Raw genomic sequence first — 20,543 nt, forward strand, 5'->3', positions numbered from 1 at the left:
GGATGTAGGAGGAAGGTGCAACGGTCGGTTGAGGGAATGAAAGTTGTGACGTCGATCCAATGGACCCAAAGCAAGCAAGCTTATACTCATTGGTTATATAGATCTTGAGAAGGTTGTGGCTTGTGTGGCTCATGGCAAGGGCAAATGATCAACTAAGAACATAAGGGTCGCCTAAATTAAAGATTGAGGAGGATCTAAGAGCTCCTATTTAAAGGTCGATGGACTAAAGTATGATATGTGTAAAAATTTGGGGACCTCTACTGCTATTTTCCCTAAGAAAAGAAAAGTGTGACCGTCGAGTTTGACGCCTTTTGTTGAAGACAATTAGGTTACCTCGGAATTGTCCAACAAATCTGAAAAAATTGTTATCTTAGGCATAATAATTAATAAATCATTCATAGTCAAAGATAGCTCTTTTTCTCCGTCGCCGGCCGCCGTCTCTAGTGGTGTTTTCCGACACCTCCATAGCAGAGAGAGAAAGAAGAAAAAGCAATTACTTAAATAATAATAGTTTTCTGTCAAGATTTATGCTTTATTCTGTTGTAATTTTAGCATAATTGATTGTTATATGAAATAGAAGTTTGCTTAGTGGAGGGTTATAGGCATGGATAAAGTGTACAATAAGATCCGGATTTTGGATGCATACCCGAAAATCAATGAGGATTTCTACAGCCGTACATTCTCCGGTGGTGTTATCACGCTTGTCTCCTCAATTTTCATCTTCGTGCTATTCTTCTCCGAGCTGAGTATGTATTCGACTTGCAATCCATTTATCTTTTGATTAACTGATTACTGTGCTGAGTTTTTAGGAGTACCGGATTTTTTTAGATTACATGTTTGGCTGAGTGGTGTTTGTGTGATTTTGTATTCATGTTTATAAAAGCGATAAGTTAAATTCGAAGAATATTTGCACAATTGTGATAATTTCACTGATTTCTTCCATATTAAAAGTGCTTAACGAATTGTTACTTTTGATGGAAATGTTGGAAAGCTTGAATGTACTTATAGTGGGAAGGGTGGGAATTGGATTTTGGATAAATAGAGATCTAGACTTGATGCATATACATGGAAAATATTGCTGTCTCCAATTTTCCATAGAGGACATTACCATTTTATTCCTTGAACTAATATTTGCAAGTTAAAACTTTTTTGTTTTGTAACACAAAATTTATCTCGACTAGAATTAATTAACAATTGATTCAATTATGGACTTGAAGTGAGGATCAATACCTTTCTTATAGATGAAGATGGCATGCGCAGAATCAGCTTTCATTAATGCTGCTAATATGAGGGTCCAATGGATACAGGGCTTGTTATGTTCGAGGCTTATTAATGGGCCACTTTTGACTTCGGTTAGCTGGGTTTGATATGATCTAATTGTGGGGGAGGACTCGACCAGAAAACTAGAATAATAGTTGCTATGAGGATTCTTGGGAGATACCAAACTGCTAAGAATATAATGCCCTTAAGCTTAGTTAGAAGGCCAAGAAATCTATTATTGACATTCTGCCTTAGTATGAAAGGATTTCAATTTTTTTTTTAATAAATGAAAGAAGATATGGAGGGAGGGAGATAGAGAGGTTTTTGCTTGATGTTGGGATTTGAAAAAGTAGTAAATTGGGTAATAAATAAGATATTTGTTTTTGGTTTCACTTGTGATTGCAAAGTAGTCATTGTAGGGCTCTGATTGAGACAGAATGGTTGTGTGTTCAAATTGACATAATGGGAAACTTCATAAATTTTTATAGCTGTTTACTTCAAAATGACTTTTGCATCAGTAACCCATTTAATCGGAATGGTTTCTCCTTGCCGGTTCACATATCAAGTGTTATCCTTATTGTGTCAAGCTCTATACAATTTTATTTTTAGTCAAAATGAATTAGAGAAAAGCACCAAATATAAAGCCAATCGAGGCAATGAAAAGACCAGCTGTGGACAGAATTAGAAAAGATAAGAATAAACAATTACTCATTTCACCGGAAATTTTCATTCCATATCGTANGAAAAGACCAGCTGTGGACAGAATTAGAAAAGATAAGAATAAACAATTACTCATTTCACCGGAAATTTTCATTCCATATCGTAACTAAAATCTTCATATGAATGCAAAACATTCTGGAAGCATCATGCTACTAGCAAAATAGAAGGCTGACAAGGAAAATCTAGAAGGAATCTACTTCCTTTACTGTATCAGAGATTGCCTAAAATTATCTGTGCCATTTGTTGCTGTAAAGGTATGGTCTATGCGAATCTATTTCAAGTTCAATGGCTGATCATTAAATGGTGGTACTATTATCTTATGAAAAAATATTGGTAATTTCTCGAAGTCTTGGGAAGATTACTTCTCTTTTGTCAGCCTCACTTCATAGTTCACATCTAAGAGTTGCAAGGGGTTTCATAAAAGATATCTTATGGGACAGCAGTTCTTCAAGGAGTTTAGTTCTGTCACTAGTTGTCTTGTCACTGGAATGCTATTTACATGTGATCATATGAAAGTAATAGCAAATCTTGGCTGTGACTATGTTTCAGATGTGCAATTGCCTTTATTTATAATCGTTTGAAAGAATGTCACCATCTATACAACCCCAGTGGAGGACGTATTTTGCAGTTTGCATTTTGTTTCTCCGTCAACTTCAATTTCATATTTGCTGGATTCTTAAATTTCAGGATTGTACCTTCACACAGTTACAAATACAAAGCTCGTAGTAGACACATCTAGAGGAGGAAAACTGCATATCAATGTAAGCTCATTGCTTTATGTCAAAGTACCAAATAAACTTTTATTTCTATGGCTTTTCATGGAGTCTATTTATACTATTATCTTTGTAAAACCATTACTTTCAATCAAACTACCTGAAGAAAATTTTAATTTTCTATAATATATTTTTGAACTGTACTTATATATTTTTGTTTATCTGCATCATGGTGTTGTGAGGTAGGTTGGTGACTATAAAATTGATAAGGAGCCAGATTTCTTTCCTTATGATTTATAATATTATCTTTGGGAAGGACCTTATTGTCTCTACCCCTTCGCTCCTAGCATGCTTGAACAATTTATAATTACCCTGCTTTCTGTTCCATTCTTTTTCAGTAAATTTATTTTTTGTACCTCTTCATTTATTTGCAGTTTGATGTCACTTTTCCTGCCGTTCCTTGTACATTACTCAGTCTTGATGCCATGGATATAAGTGGGGAACAACATCTTGACATAGTATGTAGTTCTTATAGTTCTTGTCAACTTGTTTTACTGTATACACTTCTTGTGGAGTCAAGCCTAGTGTTTTGGTTCCCATCTCTATTCTTGATAAGTTTCTCTAATGAATTGGTCGGTATATGGTTTCCTTAATTCACAGAGACATGACATATTCAAGAAAAGAATCGATTCCCATGGAAATGTAATTGAAGTCAGAAAAGATGGAATTGGCGCGCCGAAGGTTAGTGGAAACTTGACTCTTTTTTACTGTTCTGTAAGATCAGGACCTCTGTTTCCGTCCTTTGCCCTCATCAAATTTGTTCCTGTGTTTGTAGAGACTGATATCGTGTGTTTCTTATCCTTGAATATAATTGGCAACAATACCTTTTTCATGCTGACTTGGTTATGGATACCTAAATATGTGCTCGAAATTGCTGCCAGTCATTGTTTTAAAAGTGCGGAGGCTTACGCCTTTAGGCTCATGAAGCCTCCATCAACGAGCCTTCATTAAGTGTCTTGAGCTCACTCTTTGAGTATGTGGTTTGTTAACCTTAATAATGAATTTTGAGTCCTGGGGGCTCTTAGGCCCTAGATCATGTAGGGAGATAATTCCCCATGATGTTAAACAGTAAGAGTCAATGCTCGGCAGATATATGCCAAATCATACAAAGAATTATTTAGCGTATCTAGGCTTAGGCCTCAACTATTTAAGAGGGGGGAATTAAATAGGATGCAATCCATAGGATTAGAGAGAGAGAGTGATGAAATAGAGAATGTGATTGTGCTACTGGTATTTTGTGTGATAAGATCCCTACAAGGTTTAAAGGTCAGGCCTAAAAAATAGTTATTAGACTTTCTCGTGAAAATAATCATTCTAAGTTGGATGTGTGGTCGTAAAATAGACAAGACATTATACGATATTATATGACACCAAGTGGATGGCCAACATATTTAGGATAATTAAGGAAAGGTTGACTTGGTTGGTTGGGATATGTTTTAAGGAGTCTCCTATTCATAAGAGGGGCGTAAACTCAGTGGAACAGGTTAGCATATGCAGGAATAAACCAATACTAACATGATTTGATGTGGTTTCAAATAATTTAGCCTCCGCTTGACAAATATTATAAAACCATTTATAATGGTTAAATTTCATGTTGAACCATACATTCCAGTGGACCCACAAGTACTATCAGTTTATCAACAACTCATTTATATCTAATTATAAAATAAACCCTTTATAAATTTTTCCTAAACTGAGGCTTAGTTGCTTTGAATCTTTTAGTAGATTTTGGAGTAAACCAAAGAGACATGAGAATAAAGTTATATAGCAGATCCAAATTTATTGGGAACAAGGCTTATTTGTTTTTAATAATATGTAATATGCCCTTGTATATATTCCACCTTAAGTAGGCAACCATTCATATCGCATGGTAGATCAGACTTCGATGAATGGTTCTTACAGTCAGGAAGTACAGAAATGTTGTTTAATTGGTTTTTGTCTTATTTATACATTTTTATATGATGTTATTCCTTTGTTTTCCTGTATTACATATTTGACTGGTAAGGATCCTGGGAATAGTTTCTAGATTGATATATATTATGTTCTGCCCTGTCTATGTNATTCATATTAGAATTGAGTTGAGACATATGCTTCATAAAATCAATACTTCTCTTTTATTTCTTTGGTTCACTGACTACCTCTCTCGCCGATCCAATTTATGCAATCCAGATCGAGAAGCCTTTACAAAGACATGGTGGCAGGCTTGAGCACAATGAGACATACTGCGGTTCATGCTATGGTGCTGAAATGGTACCTTTCCCTGTTTAACCGACTTCTATGCTTTCTTTACAATTTTTGACTAAGCTTAGGAGCTGCTTGATTTGAAGCAGGCATTATGAATGTTTGCCAATTAATGGGAAATTCTGGAAACATCATATTTTTTTGCCCCTGTTTGGGCTCCATTAAAATGAGACTTTGGAGGAAAATGTGTTCTGGAATAGGGTGTTTTCTTTCTTTTTTTCTTTTTTTCTTTTTTTTTTTGAGAATGTGTGGTTAAAAAATAAGAATTTTTTTTTTGGATTTATGCGTAACATTATATTATGGGAGAATTTGTGGTTGAAAATGAGTTTTGGAAAATTGGAGCCAAAAAGGAGCTTAATTGAAACATTATTATAGCTTTGATCAGGGTTTACCATGGATGATGAATGTCGCGTGCTTCTTGATCTCTATTTTTTTGTCATCATTTCTATCCTAATTACGCACTTGACTTTGTGGTACAGAAAAATTATCCTAGCTATTCAATTCATTTAAAATTCAAACACAACAGATTTGAACCAAGTGTGTGGCAATTAGTTTTACTTCCTTACAAGGATGATAGCAGAGTTATTATGGAGGATCGTACTGTCTCAGCGGGATTTTGTTTTAAGAATTTAAGTTTTGATTGTTTACAAGGAAGACAGACATAAAAGAGGATGTTATGTACTAAAAAACCTGTTAAATTAATACCCAAGTTCTACATAATGGGTAATGAACTTGCTATTCTTTATGGTACTGAATGATGGGTGCCGAGAAAATGTCTAGGATAAAAGTAGTGGAAATGAGGATACTATTATAGTTGTGTCCGTTATAAGATAAAAAACGAGAAAACAGGAACAAATGGATGTGACATCAAATTAAAATAACAATGGCTTAGGTGGTTTGACATGTTACCTTAAGAAGCTCTATTCATAAAAGGGACATTATCCTACTAAAATAGGTTTAAAGAGAAAGAAGTATACCAAAGTTAACATGGTTGTGTGGTTGCGAAATATTTGATTGCATGGGATCTCCCAATAGATGTAGTGATGGAGTGGAGGGACAGAAAAAAAAATGTTTCATGTAGCCAACTTAAGTCCTTTACTATGGGAGTGGGAGTGTGTGGAGGACAGGCATAGGAGGATTGAAGTTGGAGGGAGGAAGTGTAGAAAATACAGCCTACCTAGCTTGTATTAGCATATAATTAAAATAATTCGTGAGTTAGCACAAACTATGGTAGATTTGTGCACTTGGTTTTGTATTTTCTGCTTATTTTCTGCTTTGTATCACTATAATTTGTGCCAGAGAAAGCAGAAGTTGAATTAGATTTTTGCAGGTTATTTACTTGACTAGGGCCAAAACTGTAATTTAGCATTATTTTCGTAGTGCTGCATGTGACTTTAGTCTTGGCTACTCTGTAGGAATATTAAAAAGAAGAGATGAATATACAGAGTGATTCATTTCCTAATATACATGAACTGCTTTAGACATTATTTTCTGAAGATCTTTTCTTGAGTCCACTTTTAGGTTATTTGTTCCTATATTTACCCCTACATCATGGACACATCATTTAATCTCTTTTTCTCAAACACATTGAGAGAGAGTTGGACTAATCTGAAATCATTTTTTCTTTTTAAATTTCTTTTGCAGTCAGATGATCAGTGTTGTAATTCATGTGAAGAGGTTCGTGATGCGTATCAAAAGAGAGGCTGGGGGATGACAAACCTAGAATTAATTGATCAGGTTGGTGGCATAACAGTGTTTCATTTTTTCGGATTTTTGTTTCTATGGTAGTTCACAATTACAACTTGGTTTGATGGTTAACATAATGTTTTGGCTGAAACCAAGGCAAAGTATTATACTTCTGTTTTTAATTGGGATGTTTGAAGGATTAACTACATAAATTCTTCACTCATGGTACTTATCTACTAGATGGCTTTCTTTTAACCATGGAACCACATTGAGCCCTTGTTTGAGCTACATTATTTTTCATAAGAATGCATTTTTGAATAGTGTAGTGATGAGAAATGTGTGGTAAAAAATAATGAATAATTTTGGATTTGCGTGTAATATTATTTTATTGAAGAATGTGTGGTTGAAATGATGTCAACTCACTGTTTAAAAATGTATTTTAAAATTTTTTTTTTTTTGAAAGAATGTGGGTCAAACAGGGTGTGAAAGTTGTTTCCTCTTTAAACTAGAGAACTTTCTGGGTACTGCCGTGTTACATTTGAAAGTTTTGTTCTGTAGCATAAACTCTCAAGTAGAAGGTGATTGTATATTAAGTAACAACTTTGGCAATGCTCAAGCAAGCTTCGTAAATTTGTGACAACATGAGTTCAATATCTAAATATGATTATGGGATATGAATCTGCCCACATCTATATGCACAAGTAGATTTGCTTATCAAATCTAACCTCCTTGTTTCCATCGAGCCACTTCAATTCTAAATTTTTCGAAACTGTTTGCATAGACCTCAGCTGCATAGTTGCTTCTTTGGATAATCTATTTGGCGGCCTTATTAATTTCTTTCAACTTCTGAATCATCAGTTGTAGATTTTGGTGTGTCACTTCTGTTCATTTTAAATTTCAATATGAAATTTTAATTAGTTCTTGCGAATTTTATTGCTCCATTGGAATCAGTTAGTGTTTGAAGGAGCTCATGAATGCTATCTTGAGAGTCTTCAAAGGCAGTCTGATTGCACTACCTTGCCTAATTAAGTTTGCTTCGCACCCCTCTCCTGCTGAAGATTTATACATTAGGTATAATTAAAAATTAAAGTAATATGATGACGGGAAAATGGAATGTGGAAGTTCACATTTGTAGTTTGAAGTTCAATGAAGACTATATACACACTTAGTATGTTCCTTTTTATTTAATTTATGTCTGTAGGACCCATATAAAGTTTACAATATTTTGGGGATTTTTCTAAGATATCCTTCGCAGTGATAGGTTATAAAATACTCTGTTTGTAGGGATTATGCCACTGTATCTGTGTGCACACTCACCATTACTCTAATTTTCCCCATAGCAGATTTTTGTCTACTTTTCTGATGTATTATGTTCCTGATAATTAGTGTAAAAGAGAAGGTTTCATCCAAAAAGTTCAAGATGAAATGGGTGAAGGATGCAATATCCATGGATCTCTGGAGGTTAACAAAGTGGCTGGAAATTTTCACTTTGTCCCGGGCAAAAGTTTCCATCAATCGAGTTTCCACTTGCTTGATTTGCTTGCTCTCCAAACAGAAAGTCATAATGTAAGATACAATCTTATTTTCTGTCAGGATTGATATTAGAATTCCATTTTAGCATGTCCATCTTTTCTATCTCTGGAATGGAAACCACTTTTATTTAAATTCTCTGTTAAATTCAATTTTTTTACACTTTTCATCTTAGAAACTTCATTACATATTGTGCAGATAAGCCACAAGATTAACAAGCTAACATTTGGAGATTCAATTCCTAGACTTGTAAATCCGCTAGATGGGTAACTTTTCAGAATACTCTTGGCACATAAGTAATTAGAGCATTCGTTGTCTTGAATTTTATATAATTCAAAAGCATGTTCTGTGCACGTTCACTGTAGATGATCCTATATATTTCTGCATCTGATAAATGTCTTCTAGAGTAATTGTCATTTGCTTTAAGAAGTAGACATTCAAAATACTGAAAACAAAAGAAAAAAATTACTACTTCAAGGCTTCCAGCTAAAAAGAAAGAAAAACCCTTAACAGGAACAGATGTGGTAGTCCCTTCCTTAGTTTTCTACTCTATATTCTTCATTATATCCAGTTTTATTTGAATACTTATTTTCATTCAGGGTTCAATGGGTGCAAGAAACACCAAATGGAGCATATCAGTATTTTCTCAAGGTCAGTGGGCTCCGGCAACACCCCCCCCCCCCCCCCCCCCCCCAAAAAAAAAAAAAAAAAAAAAAAAAAAAAAAAAAAAAAAATAAAAAAATAGAAAAAAAAAAAAAAACTTAAGAGCATCTCTTGAAGACTCCATATTTTTAAGAAGCATATTCTATTATTTGAAAAATATCTATAAATTTAGAGAGTTAAATTTTTGAAGTACTCCAACAAACTCTTTATATTTAATATTAATTTTACTACTCCCAAAAAATATGTATTATTTTTCTATTTTAACGAGCTTTTCTTTAGATTATTTTATTATTTTCCTACATTAAAAATTGAAACACTTTGAATGCCCCTTCTCTAAAATGTTAATTTGAAAAGTCTCTTAGAACATGATTTTAAGGGTTGACTTTTTAAAATAGAGAACATTTCTTATTTAAAAAGTATATTGGAGATGCTCTAAGGCCCCGGCCCCCCCCCCCCCCCCCCCCCCCCCCCCAAAAAAAAAAAAAAAAAAAAAAACCAAAACAGAACAATGTTTATGAACTTGGAAAAATATGAAGGTTTTTCAACGTGTTCTTCCATTTGCCCATTAGGAATTAAAAGAGATTTGTACTGTGTCGAATTACAAAAGCATGCCAAAGTATTGAATATGAATGCTCCAAAGTAGGTTTAACAAGTGGGAATGTCTGAATTTCTGCCCGACCTTGCAGGTGGTACCAACCATATACACTGACATTAGAGGCCGTACAATTCAGTCAAATCAGGTATTTGAACTTTTCTTAGAGGGAAATTTTCTTCAACCTTAATTTTCATCTCTTTATTTTGTAAAATGGTGCTTGTGTTCTCAGTTTTCTGTGACTGAGCATTATAAGGGTGCAGAAGCAGATCGCTTCCGATCTATTCCTGGAGTTTTCTTCTTTTATGACATTAATCCTATTAAGGTTAGCATTGCTTTGCCCAGACTGCACTAGACTTCATTGACATTATGTTAAAAAAACTCCAAATTTTGTGACAAAATCAGCACTTCTAAAAAGAAATAGCTTAGCCTTGAAGCCAGATTCATAACTAGGATGCAGTATTCTAATTGTTTTTGCATGTTACAGGTGACAGTCACGGAGGAGCACGAGCCATTCTTACACTTCCTGACAAATATTTGTGCTGTAGTTGGAGGTAATGAGATTTCACGATTTATTATTTGAATCCCGAGCCTCTCCTTTTCTTGTTCTTTATCAATGTTTTGAAACCGTCTGAGCACGGACCTGGAAAATGTAAAGGATTGAGAGTCATAAATGGTTGAACCAGAGGTAAAGAATTATTAATATCGAGGATATAAGTTGTTCTATGTAAAATTGGAAAATAAAAATCAAATATCAAGTTTATACGATGTTAGGCATATTAATAACAAAAAATCTAACCAGAAACCTAATCAACCCGGACAACCCATGGACAATTCAACCTATCTTGGTTGAGCAAGCCAGACGGCAGGGTTCATCCTGGTTTTTAAGCTATGACAGGTCTAGTTTCTGGTTTTATCTGTCAAACTGGCTGGGATGAGTTCAGTTTCAGAACACTGGCAATTATAGATGTACCATCTCTTCTTCAACTGATAGTTACATGTTTGTTGACTTTTGGAATGAGAGCCACTTTTTTTGTGGTTTTATAACTATTAATAAATTTAACAGAAATACTTGAAGAAGATTAAGACAAATAGAAATTGAGAATATCTCGAAAGTTTCACTAGGAACATGCATATTGAAGAAGAATCTAGGACTACCCTTGCAATGGTACAAAACCTTACCCATGCTAATTTGATTTGAGTATATTTTCCTTTTACAAGTAAATTTCCATTACCCTTATATATAGACATGATTAGAAGTAAAAATGCTGTGCAGAAAGTCATGCCAGTTTTGGTGGGCACTAATAATGCATCATGCGGATGGCAAAATGCCCCGTTTTCCAGGGAATCTCGGCAGGGATGGCGAACATGGTCTATAACCTGACTATTATTTTTTATTATATTCTATTTTTTATGTTCTTAAGTTTAATGGTATTTAAAAAAAAATAAGTAAATAGGGTGGGAAATGGGGGATATTTTAATGCCATGGCCAGACGCAGCCCTGGCCCCCGTCCCCCAAAATCCTTGGTGGGTCAGGGACGGGGAGGCGGCATCATCCCTAATCATGCTATATCATAACCAAAATAGTAAATTATATCTGACATTAAAACTTTTCAATTCTCTCTGCACATTTGAGTACTAAAATAAGGGTAAAGGAATGTTACTTTCAGAGAAAAAAATCCTTTCTGTGAGACGTAGTGGTTGCTGCCAATTAAAGATAAATCATTCTATTAAGTATTTCATATCTTGTGTCTAACAATGAGGTCGATGGCTCCTTCCCCAAGCTACGTTGTCCTTTGAAGATGTATAGATGGAAGTATGGTTTTCCTTCTCCGGGGTGTGTGTCTTGCCCTTTTGGTCAAGAATTGAATTTTTTTTTTTTTTATATGACAAGTTAGCATCCTACACACCAAATAAAAATAAAAAATAAAAAATAAAGGAAGGAAAGAAATAATTGATTAACCTGGGTACTGCTACTTGCTACTTTGAGGTGGGAATGGCAGTGCTTTGAAAGACTCCATTCACCTTTTTTTTTATGCCACATACTGTTGATGCCTACAGTACTTGGATGAGATTTTAACCCTCCGATGTCATTTATTCCCCAGGTGTATTCACAGTTGCTGGAATAGTGGATTCATTCGTATACCACGGTCAGAAGGCATTAAGGAAAAGGAAAATGGGCAAGTTCAGCTAATGTATTGAATCATTATTGAATATGCACCACTATCCTTGTTGACCTCGCCCCTGAAGCTGAAAATGCTGCTACTTGGGTAATGTCTGGTACTATAATTTAGTTTGATTAGTCATGCTACTGGCAAAGCTTAAAACTTTGCTCATTTTACTCAAGTTTTGGCACCTGCAATCTCGTTAATATTGTACTTTGTGGATAGATGTTTTACTTTCTGGAAGTAGACATTTTCATTTGAGCTGTGTACTTCACAGCATTGCCAAAATGTGGAGTCAGGCATATTTTATTTTGGAATTATGTGCTCAAGTATTTGAACAAGAGTACTACATTCATTTGTGGAAGGAGTTGGTAGATTTTGATGAGTGTTTTTGAATGCAAAAACATAAGAGAAACGACGAAAACATGAGACTAAATCACAAAGGGTTCGATGTATGAGCCATTATTTTGATAAATTTCGCGTAGTTAGTACAAGTAACTGGATTACTTTTATATACCATTTGAATTGAATTTGGGGAAAAGGTCGTTTGTAGTAGATATCGACAGTAAATGTAACGATTCTAAGGTAGGGAGATTCCTTGTGAAGTAAGTTTCGACTTACAGGAAAGGCGTAAATATCAAGAAATCGTCAATTCAATACTCTTTGAGGTACTGCGAAACTACCGTACCCAAGAGATTTGGTACTTCGGAAATTAATCGTTTTAGCAAATGCAAAAAGCTGAACATTTTCTTTGAAACATGTTTGGCATGGTTTAAATTATTAATTTAAATTGATCCAACACCATTTTTTCTTCACATTCTATGGATCAACAACTCATTACTCACTTATATCTACATGTCTTGTGAGATGAGATGCTTAGCTCTTGTTTAAGTCCCATTCTTCTAAAAATTAATTTTTTCAACACTCGTTTTCAATCACATTCTTCAATAAAATAATATTACATGTAAGTCCGAAACTTTTTTTTTAAAATTTTTAACCACATAATTTTCATAAATTTACTAATCAAAATGCACTCTTTTTTTCAAAATGGGGCTCATACACACTCCCAAACAATCGCTAATAATGTGGGGTCTAATGATTTAGACATGTTTATCGAAATATGTCACGAAAAGTCGCATCAAATTCACGCTTTACTTAAGTGGATGAATTCTTGTCTTTTGAACATTTAAAAATAATTTGATACGAATTTCTAGCTATGATGAAGAAACAAATAATTGTTGCATGTTCTCTAGCTAGAATCCTTGAAAGATATTTAAATGGGGTCTGACCAAAGGAAAATCATAATCAAGAATTAACAAATACCAAATCTTATTATTAAGAATAATGTCATGTTACAAGGAATACCCAATTTTAATGTAAATTCCAAGTGTAGAAATGAAAGATCAATCTCCTTCCTTATTTTCCTCAAAGAACAACACTATCATGGTCCCAGAAACTAAGAAAAAACACACATAATTTGAAGAAAAATAAATCATCTGCGTTCAGCTGCAATTAACAATGATGGAGTGCTAGCAGAGAGGGAATCATCTGTTAGAGATTGATCCAAAGACAAATCTTCATCTTCCGAGTCACGTACAACCTTAATATCCTCAACCTCTCTAAGAACCTCAGCCATCTCGGGTCGTTTTTCAGGCGATTTTTCGCAGCATTTCATTGCAATCTGCATGAGTCTAAGCATCCCATGATTTGCACTTCTCTGAGCAGCTATTTCAACATCAAATATCTCAGCTGTCCATTCCTCTCTAACTGCACGGTTAACCCAACTGCAGAGGTCTACTCCATTGGCCTCTTGTGGGGCCGAGTGGGTCGGGATTCGCCCAGTTAAGAGTTCCAGGAGGAGGCAGCCATAGCTCCACACATCAGTCTTTTTTGATACTATTTTGTAGCCTTGATATTCTGGTGATTTGTAGGACACCATGCGTTGAGCTGCTATAGGAAGTGCTATGAGTGATATTAGGCCATAATCTGTAACTAGAACTTCATCATTTTCATCAAGAAGAATGTTGGATGATTTTAGATTTCCATGTGGAGCAATGATTTCTGATCTTATTGCCGAGTGTAGATAGCCCAAAGCACGAGCAACGCCACGAGCAACCAACAATCTTGAGCTCCACCTGAATTTTACTCGATTTTGGGTTCCTCTTCCTTCTGCAGAATATGTAGAAATTAGAGATTTCGATGGATTTATGTTATTGTAATTTCACTCCTAGCTAGCCGTATTTCGAACGTTCATCTTGAAGCACTCAAGAAGGAAAAAAACCAATAAAGAGATGAAGGGGTAACGACATCTTGTTTGAGTTGGAGGACTTTCCGCTGATCGAATCCATCCATAAACTTAGGCCTCGTCACTCTAATTACTATTGAGTTCTTCTAACGATAAACCTAATCCCAGTTCTTATTCGGGCCACAAGTACAGTAAAATATACTTTTGAAATGGGCTTCAGTCAAACACATTCAAGAATTTTAACTTTGAATAAACGTCGAAGTATAGATATTTACATAATACAGTTATGAACAAAAATTATGGCCCTTGATTCAGAATGTCGAAAGCATTTCCAACAAGAAGAGGACAAATAACAACATAAAGGCATAAAATTCACAGCATGAAAACATGGGATACGATGTTTTGTACGTTGGAATGAACATGATTAAAGAAGAACAAGAAGTTGAAATCCCGTTCATTGTACTATTGAGTACTGTTCAATATTGTGTACGAAATATGCCTATAAAGTCGGAAGTAAACTTACCATGAAGGCGGTTATACAAGTTCCCATTGGATGCATATTTATACAATAACAGCTTCTCATCTTTGGAGTAGTAGTAGGCAAGAGGAGGCAACAAGTTGGGGTGTTTCTTATCAGCAATGGCATGGACATATTTCACAAATTCGTCGCTGGTTAGAGGTTTTAAATCTTGTAAGCGTTTCACAACGACAGCCAGTCCAATTTCCAGCATAGCCTTGTAGCAGTTTCCAAAATTTCCTTTACCTAAACCTTCTGCAGATGCTTTAAGAAGATCATCAAGCTCGAAATAAGTCCCCTTTTTATCTAAGAACATAAGCTTCCCTCTGTCGTCTTGTCCAGCAGGAACACTCTTTTCCATTGAGTTATTTGTAAGCGCGATAGAGTTATTAGTAATCGCTTCACGCTTTTCTTCATTGACTTGGACCGAGTTCCTTCTCATCATCTGTTTCTTGAGCTTCTTATATTTCTTGTAGTAAATGATGAGGAAAATCAGAAGTACAACAAGAACAATTAAGACTACCACGATCAAAATGGTTGACAAAGATGAACTCTTGTTATTACTATTTCGAGAATCATATGAATCATTTAAGCTGCTACTGCAGGCTGTGGGAGTAGGTGCACCACACAAACCTTGATTACCATCATATGAAGAAAGGACAAATGATTGAAGAATTCCAGTGTCTGGTATTTTCCCAGAAAGATTGTTATGAGAAACATTGAACTCTTTCAAGCTCGACTGGTCAAACCCCGGTAGTGAACCGACAAGATTGTTCTCTTGCAGCTGCAAAGATTCAAGGAAATTCAGTCCCAGAAGAGAAGAGGAGATTTCTCCATCAAACCTGTTTGCTGACAAATCAACATTTTGCAGTTTTGAATTATAAGAAAAGTCCATCAAATTCCCTGATATGGAATTGTTCTTGAAGCTAAGGATTGATAACTCCGCAAGATTGACAAGTGCGTAAGACTCGATCTTTCCAACAAGTCCCATGTTTTCCAAACTTATACCGATGACTCGACCATTGTTACACTGGATGCCATACCAGTTAGGGGTGCTATTCGTACAGCACTGAATGCCAGTCCAGTTTACATTAAGAAATGAGTTGTTGAATCCCTTCTTGAGAGCCAAAAGCTTGTCTCTCTCGTCTCCATGGAAACCGTCGTGAGAATCCTCGGCTATAACATGTTTGCATAGAAGAAAAATAAGAGCTATGACAAGGAGATAATTGAGTAACTTAGAAGAACACATTATCTAGTTGAATGAACAAGGCCTAAACCGATTGTTACATGATAAGGCTATATACACGAATAGAACAAAATTTTTCTTGTAATTGATAATTTAGATGGTTTAGTAAAATATTAGTAAATATTCCCTGAAATTCCATGACAGTTTTCAGATTTTATTGTGAAGAAAACAAGAAAATTTGGAGAATTTTGATTGAAGTTTTCCTAGCTGAGAATTCTAGGATTCAGAGAAAAAAGACATCTTGGGTTTTCTGTCACATAGTTGTACTATTCCTAGGTTGTGCTTCACGAACTGATTCAGGGATTGTTTGACAAAGTTTTGGATAAAAATTCTAGCAGATTTTGATAAAATTGAAAAAAATGTATTGTTAAAAAATTGATAAAAATTGTGAATTTCGTTAAATGTATAATTAAAAATAAAAAATTAATTATTAACTTTGACCTCGACTTTTTTATCAATTTTTTAAGTTATCCCAAAGTCTAAAGACAAGTTGGATACATCTATGAATATCTCTCAAAACATTGTTTTCATGGCATTATTATTGTGCTAGAAGTGGATCTGTGGCCTGTGGCATGTTAGGAAAATAATATTAATATCCTTTAGAAAATTAACTATTGAAGTTCCAGAGGTTGAAGTTTTACTATAGCTGGCTATGACTGTGTGTGCTGTACAATATATAAGGCCAACTTTTGTTTTGAACTTCAAGAAAAACTTATTACATCCGTCTCATAAAGATAGATTTGTTTCTAATTTTACATAGATTAAAAAATTTAATTAATATAGTTAAAAATATAAATTTTTCTTATATTTTTCCTAATATGCCCATACATTAAATAATGATTTAAAGAGAATTAGTTTATATTTGTTGATAACAAGAAACATTAAATAAGAGCAAATTAGAAAATAAAAAATTATCAATATTTTTAATATGGAAAGTGGTCTATAATTTGGGATTGACAAAAAAGAAAACCTAACCTATCTATATGGACGGAGGTAGTAACTTTTAAAGAAAAGCTTGAAAAAAAAATTTATTAAAAGAAACTTTAAAATTACTATTATGTTTGGTTTAGCTTTGAAATCTTTCTAGTACATTAGAAGTTGAGATTTGCTGTTCAAAATTTGATGTCCAATTTGTTGTCCATCATTGAATGATTGTCACATGATTTTACATTTAAGTGTCATCTAATTTTAAGCACAAGTGATAGTGATAGTGATAGAAAAGTTGAATATATTAATTTAAAATAATGTGTCAATTAAATTGAATATCAAATTTTGGACAATACATCTAAACTCTATTTTAAGATAAGATGGAACCATAATTGTTTGGGAAAAAAAATCTAATCACCAGGGAGACAAAAACATGACTGTATATATTAAATACACATAACTTTCACCGTCAAAGGGTTTCCCTTACAACTGATATTTGGACTTCTATTCAAAATGTTAACTACATGTCTCTTACGCCACACTACATTGATTCTGATTGGACGCTTAATAAGCGTATTTTGAATTTTTGTGTCGTTTCAAATCATAAGGGAGAAACTATTGGAAAAATGATTGAGACTTGTTTGTATGATTGGGGGATTGAGAAAATTTTTGCAATCACTGATGATAATGTAAGCTCCAATGACACAGCTATTTCTTATCTTAGGCGAAGGTAGTTGCTTGGGGTAGTGATGGATGCGTTCTAGATGGGAAGTATTTGCACTTGAGATGTTGTGCACATATTATCAATTTGATCGTTGGTGAAAGGTTGAGGGAAGCACATGACTCCATTGTGAATATTCGCAATGTAATCAAATATGTGAAATCTTCGCCTGCTAGGTATGAAAAATTGAAAGAGTGTGCTAGGAAGGAGAAGATTGAGTGCAAGTCTATTATGTATTTGGATGTTCCAACTAGGTGGAATTCTACCTATTTGATGTTGGAAAAAGCATTGAAATTTGAAAAAGCTTTCGATAGGTTGGAAGAGGAGGATGCTCAGTATTTGCATTACTTTCGAGAAGATGATAGTGGTAGAAGGAGGGGTGAACCTCGGTCAAGTTTAGATTGGGAAAGTGCATCTATGTTTGTTAAATTTCTTCAAAATTTCTTTAATGTCACTTTGACTTTTAGTGCTTCATTGCATGTTAGTGCTTCTGCTTATCTTCTTGAAATTTGTAATCTTGTAATCGAATTGGATGAATGGAGATTAAGGAGATTAAGTGGAAACTTTTTGTTGGGTGAAATGGCTACTAATATGAAAAAGAAGTTTGATAAGTATTGGGGTAAAATGGAAAATGTGAATCAATTGTTGCTTTTTGCAACTATCATCGATCTAAGATACAAAATGGATTATGTTGAATATTGTTTGAATGATCTATGTGTGGATGGAGAAGTTGTTAGTAATATGATGAAGTCTTTGAAAACCAATTTGATGGATATTTATGAGTGGTATGTGGGTCATGAAAGTATTGACAGAAGTAGTAAAGTGTCAACTGAGGAGTCTTTAAGTTCTTCCAATACATATAAAGGATGTTCTTCTTCTATGAGTGATGCTCGTCTTAGTAGATTTATGAAAAAACAAGCACGAAAGGATTAAATGATGTGGAACGATACTTATTGGATGCTTGTGAAAGCATAGAAAAAAAGGATTTTGAAGTTCTAGATTGGCGGAAGGTTAATAGAAATAAGTATGGTGTCTTGTCCAATTTGATCAAAGATGTGTTGGCAATTCAAGTTTCAACTGTTGCTTCAGAAAGTGCATTTAGTACTAGATGAAGGATACTTGATCATTCCGTAGTTCCTTAAGTCCTAGGATGGTCGAGGTCTTAGTATGCACTCAAAATTGGTTGAAAGCTTCTCCGAACTTGGATGGTTTTTGCATGGATGATATTGAGCATTACAACCAAATGGATGAACTTTTAAAATCAATGAATTCAAAGTCAACTGAAGATGACCAAGGGCCCAATGCTAAGTGATTCATTCATTTACAAGATTTAACTTTTCAGATTGGCATATTAATTAGTCAATAATTTCATGATTTGTATGTTTCCATTAATTTTCGCATTTCTGTACTGCTGACTTTTACAATATATATATTTTTTTATGATGACAGGTCACTTAATAAAACTTTGGCTTCAACAAACAATGGCTTTTTGACTTTATGACGAATTGCAAAATGCAAAGACACTATCAAGCTTGAAGAATGTAAGTTTCTAGAGCTCTAATATTGGAGAATGTCTTTTACTATATATTAATATAATTGTGATCACTAAATTTGCAATTATATATTTGAAATGCTCTAACTATGTTTCAAGGATATTTCAACTAAATCTTTCCTACACTTTGGTCAGATGGATGCCCTGTTGAATATGATTTTGTAGAGAAAATCAATCTTTTGCAAGACTAAAGTGTAAGTAATCCCTATTCTTGTCCTGGAGCAGTGTCTAGCAAAAGTGTATAGACAAATTAGATGTAAAGCTTAATGCTCATCTTTTTGGATCTTTACCCAGTCTACAGGTATGAAATTGTACACTGAAATTAAAGGCTGCTGCAAGTTTAAACTTTCTACAGTTGTAATTAACCTGCTTGATGAAAGTTATCTGTGAAGACATTAAATTAGATATGATATAGTTGTGAAAGTTTTCCTGAATGATATTATTTTGTTTGTGCATTCAGTTTGGGACAATTAGAGACATGGCTGAGAATCCAAAGAATTGGGAAGGAAGAAGTCCTCTTCATTCATACTGGTGGTGTATTGGTATTGGGATTGTTTGACAAAACTCAGGAGCTAGCCCTTTTATGTATAAGTTTTATGAGGGTTTCCAACCTCATAAAGTGCATTAGATAGATAATGTACATTGTTGTTAAAGAGTGACGTGGAACATTTGGTTCAGCTTTTAAGGAAAATTCAAGAAGGATAAAGAAGTGACAAGGTCGAAACTTGAGGTTCGTCCGCATTCAATGGGAGATATGCAAGCGTAAAGTGTATTAATAAGCGAAAGAAATTCATCCCAAATGCCAAAAGAAGAACGGTCACCCTTAAGAAATTATCCGCTCTAGTCTTTCTAACTATAATAGTCGATCTTGATCTTGGTGCCACTTGTCACACCAATGATTTTGATTGGATAAGGGTGACAACAATAATTGCCTAGGTCGTAGGTTTGCACCTCCTACTGTACTTTATTTCCCTTCCAATTAGTAGTTTTGCACGGATTGGAGACAAATCCTCTACCCTTGGATGAAGCATGCTCAATTAAAGTTAAAGTACCCTTCTTGAGTATTCAATTAGACGAAATCGTCAGGTAAGCTAGCTTAAAGTGAAGAGCGAACTCATTTTTTGAGTTCGTCTAGTATCGTGGCCACATGGCACTCATGTTTAGCACGTTACAAGTGACTTTTGCATCAATTCCTTCCATGTCCCCGTGGCTCCAAGTAAAGATATCTAGTTCAGGAATGCCTCCAGTTGGTATCTGAGAGGCTGCTTGAGTTCGCATCTGATGGCAGCTCTTTCTCGAGGCATTTTTGTGCAACTCAAATCTTCAATTTTCTCCCACGACTCCATCCTTGGGTCTAGTGAGATCGTATTTTCGTGAATCATGCTTACCCTGGTAGAATGGGCATACTTCTGGGTTCAGATTGGGTTGAGGCTGAGAATCTGCGACTCAGGGGACAGCTTTATGTTTTTCTTTTATTTCACCAATCCCATATGGCAAGGGGAATATCAGCGAATTGTGGTACAATGAAACCATGACAACCAAGGTTGCCCAACAATCGCATCATAAGGTGAAGAGAAGTCGATTACCACAAAGTTCACCATAGTGCTTATTTGTCTGGGAGAACTAAGAGTACTCCATTCGGGTCGAAGAGAGGGCTGTTGTAGAATATTGGCATAGATGGCGTTCAGAATGCTGCCCGTGTCGA

General features: G+C 34.8%; 2 protein-coding genes across 2 annotated transcripts; one reads left to right on the forward strand and one right to left on the reverse strand.

The window, feature by feature from the left end:
* Nucleotides 1-293: 293 nt before the first annotated feature.
* On the forward strand, nt 294-12,015 carry LOC111411734 (endoplasmic reticulum-Golgi intermediate compartment protein 3-like). The gene is made up of 13 exons (XM_023042316.1): nt 294-746; nt 2,668-2,741; nt 3,128-3,211; nt 3,354-3,434; nt 4,923-5,003; nt 6,639-6,731; nt 8,067-8,246; nt 8,409-8,476; nt 8,810-8,861; nt 9,560-9,613; nt 9,698-9,790; nt 9,953-10,019; nt 11,571-12,015. The coding sequence occupies exons 1-13, from the start codon at nt 605-607 to the stop codon at nt 11,657-11,659; spliced, it is 1,158 nt and encodes a 385-aa protein (XP_022898084.1). The 5' UTR covers nt 294-604; the 3' UTR covers nt 11,660-12,015.
* A 1,072-nt stretch (nt 12,016-13,087) lies between these two features.
* On the reverse strand, nt 13,088-15,641 carry LOC111412496 (probable inactive receptor kinase At2g26730). The gene is made up of 2 exons (XM_023043437.1): nt 14,399-15,641; nt 13,088-13,799 (listed from the first exon to the last, which is right to left on the reverse strand). The coding sequence occupies exons 1-2, from the start codon at nt 15,639-15,641 to the stop codon at nt 13,123-13,125; spliced, it is 1,920 nt and encodes a 639-aa protein (XP_022899205.1). The 3' UTR covers nt 13,088-13,122.
* Nucleotides 15,642-20,543: the final 4,902 nt, after the last annotated feature.

This window comes from Olea europaea, chromosome 16 (assembly GCF_002742605.1).
Source record: "Olea europaea var. sylvestris chromosome 16, O_europaea_v1, whole genome shotgun sequence".
NCBI classification, from domain to species: Eukaryota; Viridiplantae; Streptophyta; class Magnoliopsida; order Lamiales; family Oleaceae; genus Olea; species Olea europaea.